Source organism: Euleptes europaea, chromosome 9 (genome assembly GCF_029931775.1).
Source record: "Euleptes europaea isolate rEulEur1 chromosome 9, rEulEur1.hap1, whole genome shotgun sequence".
Taxonomy (NCBI): domain Eukaryota; kingdom Metazoa; phylum Chordata; class Lepidosauria; order Squamata; family Sphaerodactylidae; genus Euleptes; species Euleptes europaea.
The window spans coordinates 27,029,211-27,044,667 of NC_079320.1; the positions used below are offsets into that span (position 1 = coordinate 27,029,211).

A 15,457-nucleotide genomic window follows, 5' to 3' on the forward strand; every position below is an offset into this window, starting at 1 on the left:
CAGTTCCTCAGTGGAACAGGCTTCCTCGGGAGGTGGTGAGCTCTCCTTCCCTGGAGGTTTTTAAGCAGAGGCTAGATGGCCATCTGTCGGCAGTGCTGATTCTATGACCTTAGGCAGATCACGAGAGGGAGGGCACCTTGGCCATCTTCTGGGCATGAAGTATGGGTCACTGGGGGTGTGGGAAGGGTAGCTTGAAATTTCCTTCATTGTGCAGAGGGTTGGACTGGATGACCCTGGTGGTCCCTTCCAACTCTATGATTCTGTGATTCTGTGAAAACACGCAGGGGGCTTGGCCAGCTTCAACAACAGTCTGCGATTCACAAAGGAAGGGGTAGTGCTGTTGTGCGAACTAGCAACATATCGTTTCTGCTTGCTGATGTTGTACATAACATCCTTCACCTATTGCCTGCCGTTGTACCATGGATGCATCTCGTGCTCCAAACAGAACTGATATCACCGTGATAAAGACATCCAGGCCCACAGTTCCCATCGCTGCCCTCCTGCTATCACACAAAGCTCACAATTATAACAGGAGGGGCTGGTTGATTCTGCTGCCTCACAAGCAGGTTGCAATTGGACTGCACACTACAGTCCTAGGCTACCCTCATAAAAACTAGCGTAACAACGCACAGAAGTGCCTCTGGAGCTATGAGTGAGACAAACAGCACCATCTACTGTCACAGTGTAGCAAGCTCAAAATCTATAGAAAAACAGACAACATGCTCATACACACACACACACACACACACACCTGAAATGAGAGAAAAGAGTCAAATCATACTATTCTTTTGCAGGGGGTTGGACTCTAGGATTCTATGATTCTGTGTGTGTGTGTGTGTCGGTGTGTGTGTGTGTGTGTGTGTGTGTGTGTGTGTGTGTGTGTATGAGAGAGAGAGAGAGAGAGAGAGAGAGACTGGCCCACTGAAGTAGATCCTTCATAACCCCCGTCTCCTCTTCACACATTACAGAGTAATTTTTGGAGAAATTAATGTATATCCGTGGAAATGTGTAGATTTCCCCAAGTAGCATCCCTAGCACTTTCTCCAGTTTGGAAAATGGTGCAGGGGGAAAGGCCAAAGCCCCTTCTTCATCAGTGCTATGGTCCTGACCCTAATTGGACACTGCCAGCATGGGAATTGAGGATCTACAACTTATGTGTGACTGTGGTTTGTTACAGGGAGGGAACCCCCAACACTACCTGTTTACTCTGTAACGTGTGAAGAGGAGACAGGGGGTTATGGAGGATCTACTTCAGTGGGCCAGTCTCTCTCTCTCTCTCACACACACACACACAGAATCATAGAATCCAACCCCCTGCACAATACAGGAAATTCACAACTACCTCCCCCACACACACCCAGTGCCCAGAAGATGGCCAAGATGCCCTCCCTCTCACAAACTGCCTAAGTTCATACAATCTCTGCTTAAAAACCTCCAGGGAAGGAGAGCTCACCACCTCCCGAGGAGGCCTGTTCCACTGAGGAACCGCTCTAACTGTTAGAAAATTCTTCCTAATGTCTAGATGGAAACTCGTCTGATTTAATTTTAACCCGTTGGTTCTGGTGCGACCTTCTGGGGCAAATATACATATGCAAAGGCAGAGAGAGACAGAGAACAAGGATGCTTCAAAAGAACCCAGGCCATAACACTTCTTGAGTACAAAAAACAAAGAAAGGAAGAAACCTCTCTTGCACATACACTCCCTCTCAAAATACTCCCGGATTTGTTTATTTTGCAACACTATATGCCACATATTGACATTCAGACCTCTAAGGGGCTTGCAAAAGAAATGATGAAAACAACAGTACTCAAACCATCATGCAAGGGGATGTTATTCATGCTGAGCCTTTGGTGGCCCCAGTTCTGTCTGTGGTGGCCCCAGTGGAAGCTCAGAAGCAAGCAAGCAAGCAACATGTCTGCCTAGTCAAGGAGTAGTTATCCTAGTGCTGGGCCTGCCTCAGAACTCAGCAACATGCAGCTCAACAAACTTGAATTTGTTAAACTTGAATGATAACCATGTTCAAGTACTTGAAGGGCTGTCATATAGAGGAGGGTGCCAAGTTGTTTTCTGTTGCCCAAGAAGGTCAGACCAGAACCAACGTGTTGAAATTAAATCAAAAGAGTTTCCGTCTAGACATTAGGAAGAATTTTCTAACAGAGCGGTTCCTCAGTGGAACAGGCTTCCTCGGGAGGTGGTAAGCTCTCCTTCCCAGGAGGTTTTTAAGAAGAGGTTAGATGGCCATCTGTCAGCAATGCTGATTCTGGGACCTTAGGTAGATGATGAGAGGGAGGGCACCTTGGCCATCTTCTGGTTACTGGGGGTGTGGAGGGGGGAAATAGTTGTGAATTTCCTGCATTGTGTAGGGGGTTGGACTTGATGGCCCTGGTGGTCCTTTCCAACTCTACGATTCTATGATTCTATTCTATGATTCATTGAATTCTGCTGAAAATCTGGAGAAAAAGAGGTTCTCCACGAGGACCACACACAGTGCAGGTACTTATAATGGAAAGAGTGCAAACCCAGGGGCAGATTGGCCATTTACGTTACCAGCATAAGCCCCAGTGGGCTTCTGCCCGGAATGCCGCCACCCTCACTATGGGGCCGGCAAGGAGGAGCACAACAATGCTGCCTTCTTCTCTAGCCAGATCTTTGACCCTCTATCATTGGGGGGGGGGGAAGCTGGTGATGTAGGGTTGCCAACCCCCAGGTAGTGGCTGGAGATCTCCCGCTATTACAACTGATCTCCAGCCGTTACAGATTCACCTGGAGAAAATGGCTGCTTTGGCAACTGGACTCTATGGCATTGAAGTCTCTCCCCTCCCCAAACCCTGCCCTCCTCAGGCTCTGCCCCAAAAACCTCCGGCTGGTGGCGAAGAGGGACCTGGCAACCCTAGGTGACAGAGATCAGTTCACCTGGAGAAAATGACTGCTTCAGAAGGTGGACTCTGTCACATTAAATGTCATTGAAACCCCACCCCTCTTCAAACCATGGCCTCCTGATGCTCCACCCCCAAAATCTCCAGGTATTTCCCAACCTGGAACTGGCAACCCTATGGTGATGGGAGGGAGCATGGCTGTTTGCCAGGGATATTTTGGTGTCCCAGTCCACCTGGATCATAACCTGGACTTTTATGTTACACTCACAAAGGGATCAGCACAGGTTGGATGAAGCTATCCTAAGTAGAGACACCCCTTCTCTATCCATTAAAGTCAGTGGGTTTAGAAGATTGTAACTCTGTTTAGGATTGCACTGCGGATCAACCGGAAGGCATGGGCATAATTGACTGAAGTGAGTGGGCCAGATAGGCTTGCTAGGTCCCCCCCCCCCAGAAACCAGTGAGGGATGGGGAAAAAGGGTTGCCGGATCCAGTTTGTAAAACTGCTGGAGATTTCGGGTTGGAGCCTGGGGAGGACAGGGACCTTAGTGGAGAGCAATGCCATAGAGTCCACCCTCCAGGGAAACTGATCTCTGCAGTTTGGAGATGAGTTGTAATTCTTGGAGATTCCCAGGCCCCACCTGGAGGCTAGAATCTCTAGGGCCAGACCTATTCTGAAGAAACAACTGGCGCCATCTAAAAGTTTAACATGGAACATGTGTAATGCCCATGACTAGTAGTAGCAGGGTTAAAAACAAAGGGTAGCACTAAAACCAGATAACATGTTATTGGACACTATTAAAAGCATTTTATAACATGATGGAACTCAGATGGTACCCAGATATAGATAAAAAAGAATGTGCCTAGGAAGGGAGTTCCAAAATCTGAGTACCACAGCACTAAAGGCCCTCTTCTCCACTAGTCATCTATTTCCCCTCAGACGAAAGGTGGAGGAGAGCCTCATATGAAGACCTTAAATGGTGGGCAGGTCCATGTGGTAAAAGGTAGCTCAGGCCTCAGTTTAGTGTTTACAGAGTTAACATTCTGGATTTAGCTCATGACAAGCAGTGGAAGGTTTTTTTTAGCAATGGGTCAAACATTAATGGTGGCCCCTATCAACCAACAATCTGGCTGCTGTATTTTGTGCCAGTGGAAATTTATGAACACTTTTCAAAGGCATGTCAAGTGTTACAGTAATCTCGACATTGATTTGGCGGCTGCCACTTTTGCAGTGGCTCACAGATCCTTCTCAGCCCATCTGTGGGCTTCATTTGCACACGAGGAAGCCCCACCATGGAGGTAAAATTTGTGAACATTCTCTGGAATGTAGGATGGTGCAGAACAACTGCAGAGGCACAGCCAGCCACGTGAGCCAGCCATGTGCAAAGATGGCCCGAGAGACCATGAGAACCAAAGGATATGTACTCTTTGTGGATTAGACTTTCCTGTCAGTGGGTATTTAACAAGCGGTATCTCTTGCCGTGGTGTTCATGTAACCACTTTGCTTTTGAGTCAACAGTATCGTCTTACAAAGTGATGTGGGGAGTTTTACCACATATTTGCACCTGACTTTAAAAAAAACTGGAAAAGCAGGAAGCGGTAAAACTCTCCTCGTGGTTTGACAGCATGACACGACTGATCAGCTTACCAAGTGGCCATGTGTATGCTATGGTAAATTACCACTTGGTAAATGGCCACCTGGATTATTTACCCTCCATTTCCTAACAACACATGCGTGAAATCGTAGCCATAAACATCAGAAACAGTGAAGTACTTCACACACGTTCTTCCTTTTGCCCAACTATTTCTTTTTCAAGCTGTTCTCGGGCATAAGCGCAGCGGGTGGGGGGGGGGGAAACTCTTTTCCAGCCCGACATATTTTATTGGGCCGTGCATTTGTCCCAGAGAGGGCCATGTTCTTTTTTTGTTTATTGAAGTCTACATGCTGTACTTGCATTATATATTCCTGTCTTGTTAAATGGATGAGAGCTATTTTAAGATGTGCTCTTTAGTTGTTGGGGTACAAGGTGAATCAGGTTATAAACAGAACAATCTGTACAATAACGTCTAACTGGGGGGGTATAACTGTTAACGAGAATTACATTTGTGTCACTGCTTACAGAACACACTCTTTTAACAAAAAAGAAGCTCCCTTTTATTCATTTTGCTGATTTTCCCCTCCTGTAAAATTGCCACAAATGACTGAAACAGCTGGCTACTCAGCACTCTTACTGCTGTACCCTTTACATGTTTATTCATAAGACCACTTTGTTTACTGGAACTTACTACCTAATGTTTAAGCTAGGAAGCAGCCAGTCCAGCACCATGCAATGTTTACTTAATAGCACATCACTAGGGTTTGCTGATAAGTAAATGTGGCTAGGATTGCAGCCTTCGAGCCAGAACCTGAATTCTTTCGAGAATCTGGCCTTCAGCGCTGTCATTTCATTTATATGTATCTGAGCTGGTATGCACATTTCACTAAATAACTATTTTATTCTTCCCAAAGGACATTTCAACAACCAAAACCACACACAGGTGTGAGTAGGAAATTAGGTACAGAAAGGTATAGCAGGCTGTTCTGCCCGCTGGCAGTACATGACACAGTCCAGGTTCTGGGCTGTCCTCTCCAGGAGGAGCTATGCGTGGAGCAATGGGCTTTCTTACAGAAAAGGATACCATCCCACAGAAGTAACTCTTTCATTCACCTTCTAGCCCTTGGCCAACCAATACAGCCAATCTATTGCAAAAAAGTTGCAATGTATACATATCCACACCTGTTTCATCAATACAAGTTTAGACTGCTCTGTTTTATGTACTTTTGTGCCTTAGCTTACATGTTGGCTGCTTTTGAATTGGCATTTTTTTTTTATTGAACTTGGTCTTCATCGTATATTTGATTGACTTGGCTTGTTTTATTGGTTTATTATTATTGACTTGGTTTCAGTGTCTTATATCCTTGGTTTTGTTTTATTGTTTTAGTTGTAAGCTACTTCAAGCATACCACCGGGGGGGGGGGGGCAGGGAGGATAGTACAGTATACTGCTTAGAGTGCCAGGCTAGGTTCTGGGAGAACTAGCATTGACTCTGGGTGGTGATTTAAGACTTGTGCTAAGTGACTTTAAACCAAACCTGGGTAACTGGTATCACTTTATCAAGCCCATCCATTGCATTAAAAATTCACTGAACAGTGAAGTGGTTACTACATGTGGTGTCTAAGGTTCTTGCTAAATGACTATCGGGCTTTGAAAAGCTGATATCCCTGGAGGAAGTTCATCAATTTTGTTGAATAAATTAAACTAAAAAGTTTTAATTGGATTTTGAATAAATGTATAAGTAATTGTTACTGTTTTGAATTTTATTGTTATTATCTTCCTTAGTGGGTAGAGCAAACCGCTATTCTGAATAATGCTTTTTATAGGGTTAGGGACATTCAGCCTTGGTTTATGGAAGCTGTTTTGAGTACCATAAGATATAGGTACAAGCTCAAGAAACATAAGAATATCAGGCCACCTCTTATGCATTTAAGAGATCATTGTGATGAATGAAATTTACAATATGTAGTGATTGTCTCACTTTCCTCCCCCCCACCAACAGCAATACTTAACCAACTACCATTTCAAAAATGCAAAAACAGATGATTTCTGGAGAGCTTTGGAAGCGGTATGTCCTGCAAAAATTAAGACTTGAGATATGAAATGTTTGTTTTTTTGCCTCATAGAGAGTCTCTTCCTGCCATCTTTCCCATTGCTTAGGGAAAGGAATCACACATCAAGTCTCTACCCATCTCAAGTGGCCTTGAGAACCAGCGTGGTGTAGTAGTTAAAAGCGGTGGACTCTGATCTGGAGAACCGGGTTTGATTCCCCACTCCTCCACAGGAGTGGCGGAGGCTAATCTGGTGAACTGGATTTGTTCCCCCACTCTTTAACATGAAACCAGCTTTGTGATCTTGGGCTAGTCACACTCTTTCAGCCTCACCTACCTCACAGGGTGTCTGTTGTGGGGAGGGGAAGGGAAGGTGATTGTAAGCCGGTTTGATTCTTCCTTAAGTGGTAGAGAAAGTCGGCATATAAAAAACAACTCTTCTTCTTCTTCTTCCTTCAGTAAGAGCCACTCTCAAACTCTGCACTACAGGGGAACTATAAATAGTTTATTGCCACAATAGTGCCAAGTAGAGTTGCCATCTCAGGGCTGGGAAATTCCTGAAGATTATTTGGGGGGTGGAGCCAGGGGTGGCAGAGTTTGGGAAGGGGAGAGGCTTCAGTGTGGTATAGTGCTGTAGAGTCCACCTTCCAAAGCAGGCGTTTTCTATGGGGGGAACTGATCTCTGTAGTATGGAGAGCAGTTGCAAATCTGGGAAATCTCCAGGTCCCACCTGGAGGTTGGCAACCCTAAATGAGAAAGAGGAAATAGTCCCAGGATGAGCTAGCACAGTAATACTATGCAGCATGTTGAGAGCCACATTTGTATTTACCTTCAACCAAAAGAGCCATATTTACATTTACTGAGAGCCAGTGTGGTGTAGTGATTAAGAGTGGTGGATTCTAATCTGGAGAATTGGGTTGGTTTCCCCACTCCTACACATAAAGCCAGCTGGGTGACCTTGGGCTAGTCACAGTTATCTCTGAACTCTCTCAGCCCCACCTACCTCACAAGGTGTCTGTTGTGGGGAGAGGAAGGGAAGGAGATTGTAAGCCAATCTGATTCTCCTTAAAAGGTAGAGAAAGTTGGCATATAAAAACCAACTCTTCTTCTTCTTCTTCTTCTTCTTCTTCTTCTTCTTCTATCCCTGGCATGGGAACTGAACCTCCAGGAGGCTCGCAGCTTACCCATTCTTCTGGTGGTGGCTGTTTCAAGGTTGATTCCCACCTGCCAACCTCAAGCCCCACCAGGCAAAGCCTTGCCCACTTTCCTGAAACCCAGGGCAGGAGCCACATTGGGGGACAGGGCTCAGAACAGCTGAAAATGTCATGTCTGAGAGACACATGTGTCTCCCGAACTGAGTGAGTATGACTGAGCAGCAAGTAATGACAGTGGCTGAGATGAGAACAGCAAGCAGCATGGGGACAGGGTGTGTGAACACTGATTCCGCATTACTCCACCCTGCTCACTCCTGCTTCCGCAGCGAGGGTGGCTTTTCCTGCCCCTAACTGGCACTGGCTTGGTGTCCTGATCATTACCACCTTTTTTTATTCTTAGGCAAGTGGTAAACAAGTAAAAGAAGTAATGGACACCTGGACCCGGCAGATGGGATACCCTGTGCTGAATGTGGACTCTAACTTAAAAATCACACAAAAACGTTTTCTCCTGGACCCCAAAGCAAATGCCTCTGAGCCACCTTCGGCCTTCAGGTATAGATACTCCATAGTTCAGTATGCTCTTGCTATATTGGCCATATTGGCTGGATCTAGCTGAGATCTTTCACTGCTCCAAGTAGCCATATCACATAATTATTATTTTTTAAAAAGCTGTATCTTTGTGTGTTTTTTAATAATTCAGAACTTTGAAATTACATGATCCTTTCTAGCCTTAAAAAAAATGATTCATAATGGTTGCCCCTATATGAATTTAATGAATTGGTTTTTGTCCCCATTCAAGAAAACTCTAGATCTGTTTCTCTGGTGAACTTTATCCTTCAATTTGTCCATTTTAGTAATCTTTAATTTCTTGATCATGTACTTTTTGGTGCTTGGAATTGTCACCGATTTCCACAACCAGGCTAAATACAAACAGTTGCTAATAAAAGAATTCTCATAAGTAATGTACTAGGCACCAGGCTGGTTACCACCTAAACCATTTTTCAGTACAATCAACCAATCTAGTCAAACATTATCACTGCTCATTTGAAAGCTTGCATCCAATATTGGACTACAATATTTCCAGATCTAGTGCTAACACAATATTTCCTGACGCAGCATAAGTGCTGACATTCTGCGCATCTGCAGAGCATTTCCAGCATTTGAACCTGTTGGCCTAAACAGAACAGGATACCAGGGATACCAGGGATACCATATCATCATCATCATCAACATCATCATTTTACTACTACTACTACTACTAATTTACATCTTGCCCTCCCCTGCCGAAGCAGGGCTCAGGGTGATTTGCAACACAAAACAAAATACATCAGCAATTCATACAAGCGATAGTAAATTTATATTAGATAAAAACAAGGCATACCACATCTCTAAAACATGATCACGGCTAATCAAACAACTCACTCCCCACTACTAGCTGACATCTATAATGCTATATAATGGGGAGATAAACAGTCCATACACTCAATGTGCTTCCCTCGGGGAGAAACTCAATGACACTTTTTTATCCAGTCATAAGCCTTTATCTGCTTCGATACATGTTTCAAAAGGTGTGCTTCAACAGACTTGAAAATACAGAGAATGCTGAGAACACCCTCTTCATTGGCACTCCTGCTGTTATTTTCAAAACACTGTTGGGGCTGCTCACACAATCAAACCACTCTTTCAGTCTAATCTGTTTCACAGGTAGGGTTGGCAGGTCCCTCTTTGCCACTGACGGGAGGTTTTTGGGGTGGAGCCTGAAGAGGGCGTGGTTTGGGAAAGGGAGGGACTTCAATGCCATAGAGTCCAATTCCCAAAGCGGACATTTTCTCCAGGCTGGAGATCAGTTGTAATAGCAGGAGATTTCCAGCCACCACCGAGAGGTTAATAGCAAAAAAAAGTTAGCCTGGTGTACACAATAGTGGAGGTCAAACAACAGCAGTAAGCCAAAATACAACAGTTGAATGCAAAAGTGTAAAGTTCATTTACCAAATATGCACAATAGCACCATAAACAAAAAAATATGCTATTGTGCATATTTGGTAAATGAACTTTACACTTTTGCATTCAACTGTTGTATTTTGGCTTACTGCTGTTGTTTGACCTCCACCACCGGGAGGTTGGCAACCCTATTCACAGAGATGTTATGAATATAAAATGTATGTCACCCTGAGTTCCTTGGAAGAAGGGTGGGATAAAAATAGATTGACAGATGCATGTTGGTAGCCTTGGAAAGTCAGAATGCTATTCTTGATGAACCATACCTTTTCTCCTTTCACTTGTTTAATGCTGTAGGGGAAATCATGATCCATTGCTGTGTTATGCTTCACAGAAGTCTTTAAACATTGCTCTGTTTGTCTTTTCTTTTTCAGTTACATGTGGAATATTCCAGTGAAATGGTACAAGGAGAATATGACCAGTGTAGTGCTCTACAATATGTCAGAATTGTCAGGTAACTTTAATTAACAGGCTATGGCTCCCTGCTTGATTAAGAAGCAAGAACTTTGATTTAAACATCAGACTTTCTTTGCTCAGACTATTTAGTAAAAATTATGTAGGTACATACAGGAAGAGGCAGGGATGTCACGTATGCAGCTGCTTGATATCAGATCAGACCATTTGTCTATCTAGCTCAGAATTGTATCTAAGGCCTCTGGCAGAGAATTTCCTGAGATCCTTTAATTCAGGAGATACTATGAAATAATCACCTTTTACATGCAAAGGCACCTACTCTATGACTGAGCTGTGACCCCTCCCTAAGGAGAAACATCATACCAGCTCATTGGTTCTCCTCTCTAACAGCAGACAATTAAATGTACCGATGTGAACATTAAGGGGGGGAATCCTTTGCTTGTAAAATAAATGGCCAGGTTCAAGATATGATACCTCTGATTGGTTAGCAATTTCTGCACTAGAGTTAGGGTTGGTAGGGTTGCCACCCTCCAGGTACTAGCTGGAGATCTCCTGCTATTACAACTGATCTCCAGCCGATAGAGATCAGTTCACCTGGAGAAAATGGCCACTTTGGCAATTGGACTCTATGGCATTGAAGTCCCTCCCCTCCCCAAACCCCGCCCTCCTCTGGCTCCACCCCAAAAATCTCCAGGTATTTCCCAACCTGGAGCTGGCAACCCTAGCAACTGGCCAAGTCCATGACAACAGTGGGGAAATATTCAACCTCAGATTTAAGAGTAGATTCACTGTAGCCAAAAGACTATACATATCCCTAGCCTTTCTGCATTCTATGTACTTCAGTGCAGGATAACATAACTCATTGACATTGCTTCAATGGACTACACTTTTGTAGCCAGTTATAAGACACGCAGTATGAAGTTAGGGCAGCTCTGCAAAGCTTAAACACTAAATGGTTAGAATAAAAATTTGAAGGAGCCCTCCGTTTGTTATTGCATTAATTGCAGCAAATAGATTGTGCAAGCTAGTCTCCGTTAACATCTTCATCATGCAGACGTAAGTGCTTGATTTACTTTTTATTCTTTTGCAGTCATCCTTTAAATCATTTTGACGACTCTGGGCAGAATTCAAGTACATGGCTATTTTCACAAGTGATGCTTTAATCTTTTTTCCCCTTCATTTCCCCCATTTATACATCAAGTAAACAAACAACATTGAGTAGAATGGTATATTTGATTTTTAAATCAATCGACTGATTTCTTGTCAGGCTGACATGACATAAGCTATGCATTTCATGCTAAAAGGCATTATATGCCTCACTCATGGAAACACCTTTTAACTTTTCAAAAGTTTACAGTAAGTGAGGATAGGTGGCCAATTTGTGCATGTGTGTAAAGTGCCTTCAAGTCGCAGCCGACTTATGGCGACCCCTTTTGGGGTTTTCATGGCAAGAGACTAACAGAGGTGGTTTGCCAGTGCCTTCCTCTGCACAGCAACCCTGGTATTCCTTGGTGGCTGGGCCGTCCAACAACATTATGGGCCCCTGGGCAAACCAGTGTGCTGGGGCCCCTACGGCAACCACTCACAGGAATAAAAAGTAAATGGTCAATAATAGTATTTATTTATGGCAAGTCACTTAACATACACAGATTAGCATAGGGCCCCTATGCTCGTGGGGCCCCTGGGCAAGAGCACATTGGGCCCATGCGTTAAGATGGCCCTGCTTGGTGGTCTCCCATCCAAATACTAACCAGCGCTGACCCTGCTTAGCTTCTGAGATCTGACGAGATCAGGCTAGCCTGGGCCATCCGGGTTAGGGCAGGTGGCCAATTTACCACATGGAAAATGTAAAAAAAAACACAACTCTGTAATTTCTTAAATGTGTGCTAAAGTGTTGTACGACAGACATGGCTGCTTTTGCAATCTTCTGTGGTTGCTGGTTCTCCAGCCCTAGTTACTTACTTGTGTTATTGCTATGGAGCAAAAACTTTAGTTCTACCTATTCCTTCATACCCTACTACAACATTTTGTCATCCCTTCTAGTTTCTTTCTTTACAGATGTAGATGATAGGAAAAGAGGATAAGGGAAGGCCTACTGTGTGTAATTTTAATTATCCATGACACATTCTTTCCATGTATACTTGATTCAAGTGTAATCACTTTATTTTGTAATACTGCCTCTGTTGTGTGCATATCTGCGCCACCAGCACAGAATTTAAAAAGGGGAACAAATATTAGTTTGACCACCAAAAAGTCTGTGTGGGTTCAGTCTTTGGCCGCAAACCTAAACACAGTTGCTTGGGAACAAGTCAAATAAAAATTACTTCTGAATAAATATGCTGAATATCATACTGTCAGTAAGACAAACAGTAAATATTAATAAAGATATTGCCCCATATATCTTGGGGAGATAAATATATCTTAGTCTGGATGAGAAAATTGCCAATTAATTTCAGTAGTTCAGTTTAACTTCTTTTGCTGAGAGAGACACTGGTTTTAGTTTTGAAACAATCCTTTTATCAAAGTTAAGGACTTTCTAAATTGGGGTACCGAAGGCTCCACCAATTTAACAGAACAAACTTAACAGAACCATTTTAATTAAATTGGCTCAGGTTTCTTGTGAATGCAGGATGTAACCATCTCATTGCCTCATTGACTTCAAAAGCTATTGGAACAGGTAGAAGAAGTGAACAAAACTTCTTGCTGACAACTGCATAATTAGCTTAGCTTTAAAGCTATGAAATAGCCGAAATAAGAATTCAAAGAAAACAATGACATTCTATCAACTCCAATATTTTAAAAGAGGAGGGGGGTTTGCCTTATTCTGTGGTTTCTCAAACTGAAATATAACTGTGGGAACTGAGACAGGGCACAAAGGGGAAAAAAGAGTATAAATTGGAAAAACTTACTGAAGATAAATGCGGCCAGAAAATAAATATATCAGGCTAATGAAAGTTATAAAACTAGTTACTGGTAGATCATTTTAGGAGAGAGATGCTATTACAGTTATTTCTTCTTGCCCTTATTACAACAGTTGAGATCAATTTTTCCCTTTGTAGAAAGAAACCAGTTTATCACAGTAACATGGGCTTTGAGCTGGTCTCAATGGGTAATGAACAGCTCAGTCTTACCAAGTTAACATTTCAGATTATATAGTTCATATGAGGCATTCCAAGTTTTTCACATACATTATGTCAGTAATCCTTACAATAGAAGGGGGGGATGCAAGCCTCCAGATGGGACCTGGGGATCCCCCAGAATTATAGCTAATCCTTAGATTACAGAGATCAGTTTCCCTGGAGAAAATGGCTGCTTTGAATGGTGGACTTCATGGCATTGTATCCCACTGAAGTCCCTGTCCTCCCCCGGCTCCTTTTTCAAATGTCGAGGAGTTTCCCAACCAGCATCTGGCAACCCTTCATCCTCCGCTGTTAGCCAGGGGGGAGCTGTCAACCCTAAAGGAAGGTCTTGATTTTATCACTTGGCCTCAGTGTGGATTACAAAAGCCACACAAACAAGGCCATCCACGGACAAGCCAGGGGACTCTGCAGGGAGACTCCCCTGGTATGAAGAAAACGATGACTGTAAATGAATCCTAAAATAAAGGAAAAACAAGGTGTGTTCAGTCATTGTTATTTTGGTGCTGCCACTCACTCAACAGGAGAGTGCACTGCCCATGATCCTCCAGATACATGTAGTGGACATTTTGTGTGAATAGGGCAACACATGTATTTTCCAGATTTGGTACATGCAAACATGTACCTTCAAAAATCTGGGTTTCTGATTACACAAACTAGAACTGGAAAATACATCTGATGCCCTATTCACACAAAATGGCAATTACAAATATCATGAGGATTGCATGTAGCATGCTGTCCCAGTACACAGGATTGGAGTGCCAAAATCATAATGACTGGCCATGGCTACAGCCTGGAAAGCATTGTAAATGCTTCAAAACAGAAGAAAAGTTGAGAGTGCCTGAGTGTCAGATAAAGGAGTAAAGGTGTAGATATGAAATCAGCCTGTTCAAGCCTAGAGACCTCACAGAATGCATAAAGGGGAGTATTAAGGGATTATGGGATTTTGTGGGGTGTTGTTCCAAGTTATACCCTCCTCCTATGAGTCCACATGGGCTCCTAGCTTATTATCAACTCATGACTCATAGATTCTGAGGGTAAAATAAAATAAAACAGGGGCTTGTCTAAAGCCCTCTAATAATATAGCGGCTGAGGTGACTTCTGCGTCAGAGACTTTCCATCTTGTACCTCACTCTTAGCAGCTCATGGCTTACAACATAGGCCTTTTACTCAGGGACATTTCCCGTTGTCACCCCCGCCGACTGCTTCGGGGCTTCCTTTTGAATATGCATGCCTATTCCACCTGTCAGAGGTCGCCTCGCTCTCCCCGCGCCTTTTGCCCGCATTTTCCAGATTCTGGCTAAAACAGCATCTGGAAAATGCAGGCAAAACAAGTGGGGAGAGCCAGGCAACCTCTGATGGGCAGAAAAGGCATGCATAATCAAAAGGAAGCCCTGAAACAGTCAGCAGGGGTGACCGTGGGCAAATGTCCCTGCATAAAAGCCATAGTCTTGAAGTTAATTTTGAGCCCTTCACTACTGTTTCTTTATTACCACAGGAATTACACTTACACAGCCCAACAATTCCACTCCTGATTCTTTCTTGAAAGTAAATCAGGATCATGTAGGCTTTTATCGTGTCAACTATGAAAATGAAGCCTGGGCTAACTTAGCCAATATTATGATGAACAACCATCAGGTGAGTATGATCCAATTGGTGGCTGCTTTATGGGATACCCACTGAGTGATGTTTTACCCATCAGGCACTAACAGCTTCTCTTTTCCTTTTGCTCCCACTAGAAATTTTCTTTGGCTGACCGTGCTGGCTTTTTAGAGGATGCCTTTTCATTGGCCAGGTAGGTGTCATAACAAGTTAATAAATAGTTGAAATGTTCTGGGAAACTTACAGACTTGCTCTCTGCTTTGTGACAATCTGTTTGAGACTAATAAATGGGCATTACACTGCTGTTGTTTGGGGAATATCAAAATGAATTCACATAAGCATATTGCAGTATCCTTGCAATACTGAAGTCTAGCTAGTCAGAATAATATTTAAGTGGAGAACGACTGGGAATTGTCACATGTAAGGTAACATTCTACTCTGTTTACTAAAACAGCAGTCCTTTTTAGAATCATAGAGTTGGAAGGGACCACCAGGGTCATCTAGTACAACCCCCTGCACAATGCAGGAAAATCACAATTACCTCCCCCGCACACATCCCCTGTGACCCCCTACGCCATGCCCAGAAGATGGCTTACTTGGGAATAAGATAGTTTCAGAGGGTAGCCATG

The 15,457-nt window shown here is 43.5% G+C and overlaps 1 protein-coding gene across 1 annotated transcript in view; it reads left to right on the forward strand.

The window, feature by feature from the left end:
- The window catches only part of ENPEP (glutamyl aminopeptidase), a 77,915-nt gene that overhangs the window by 47,383 nt on the left and 15,075 nt on the right, over positions 1-15,457 (forward strand). The window contains exons 9-13 of the mRNA XM_056855316.1: positions 6,475-6,540; positions 8,078-8,229; positions 10,050-10,129; positions 14,725-14,864; positions 14,966-15,021. Of these exons, the coding sequence (XP_056711294.1) occupies positions 6,475-6,540; positions 8,078-8,229; positions 10,050-10,129; positions 14,725-14,864; positions 14,966-15,021 (494 nt within the window). The remainder of the gene's footprint in view (positions 1-6,474; positions 6,541-8,077; positions 8,230-10,049; positions 10,130-14,724; positions 14,865-14,965; positions 15,022-15,457) is intronic.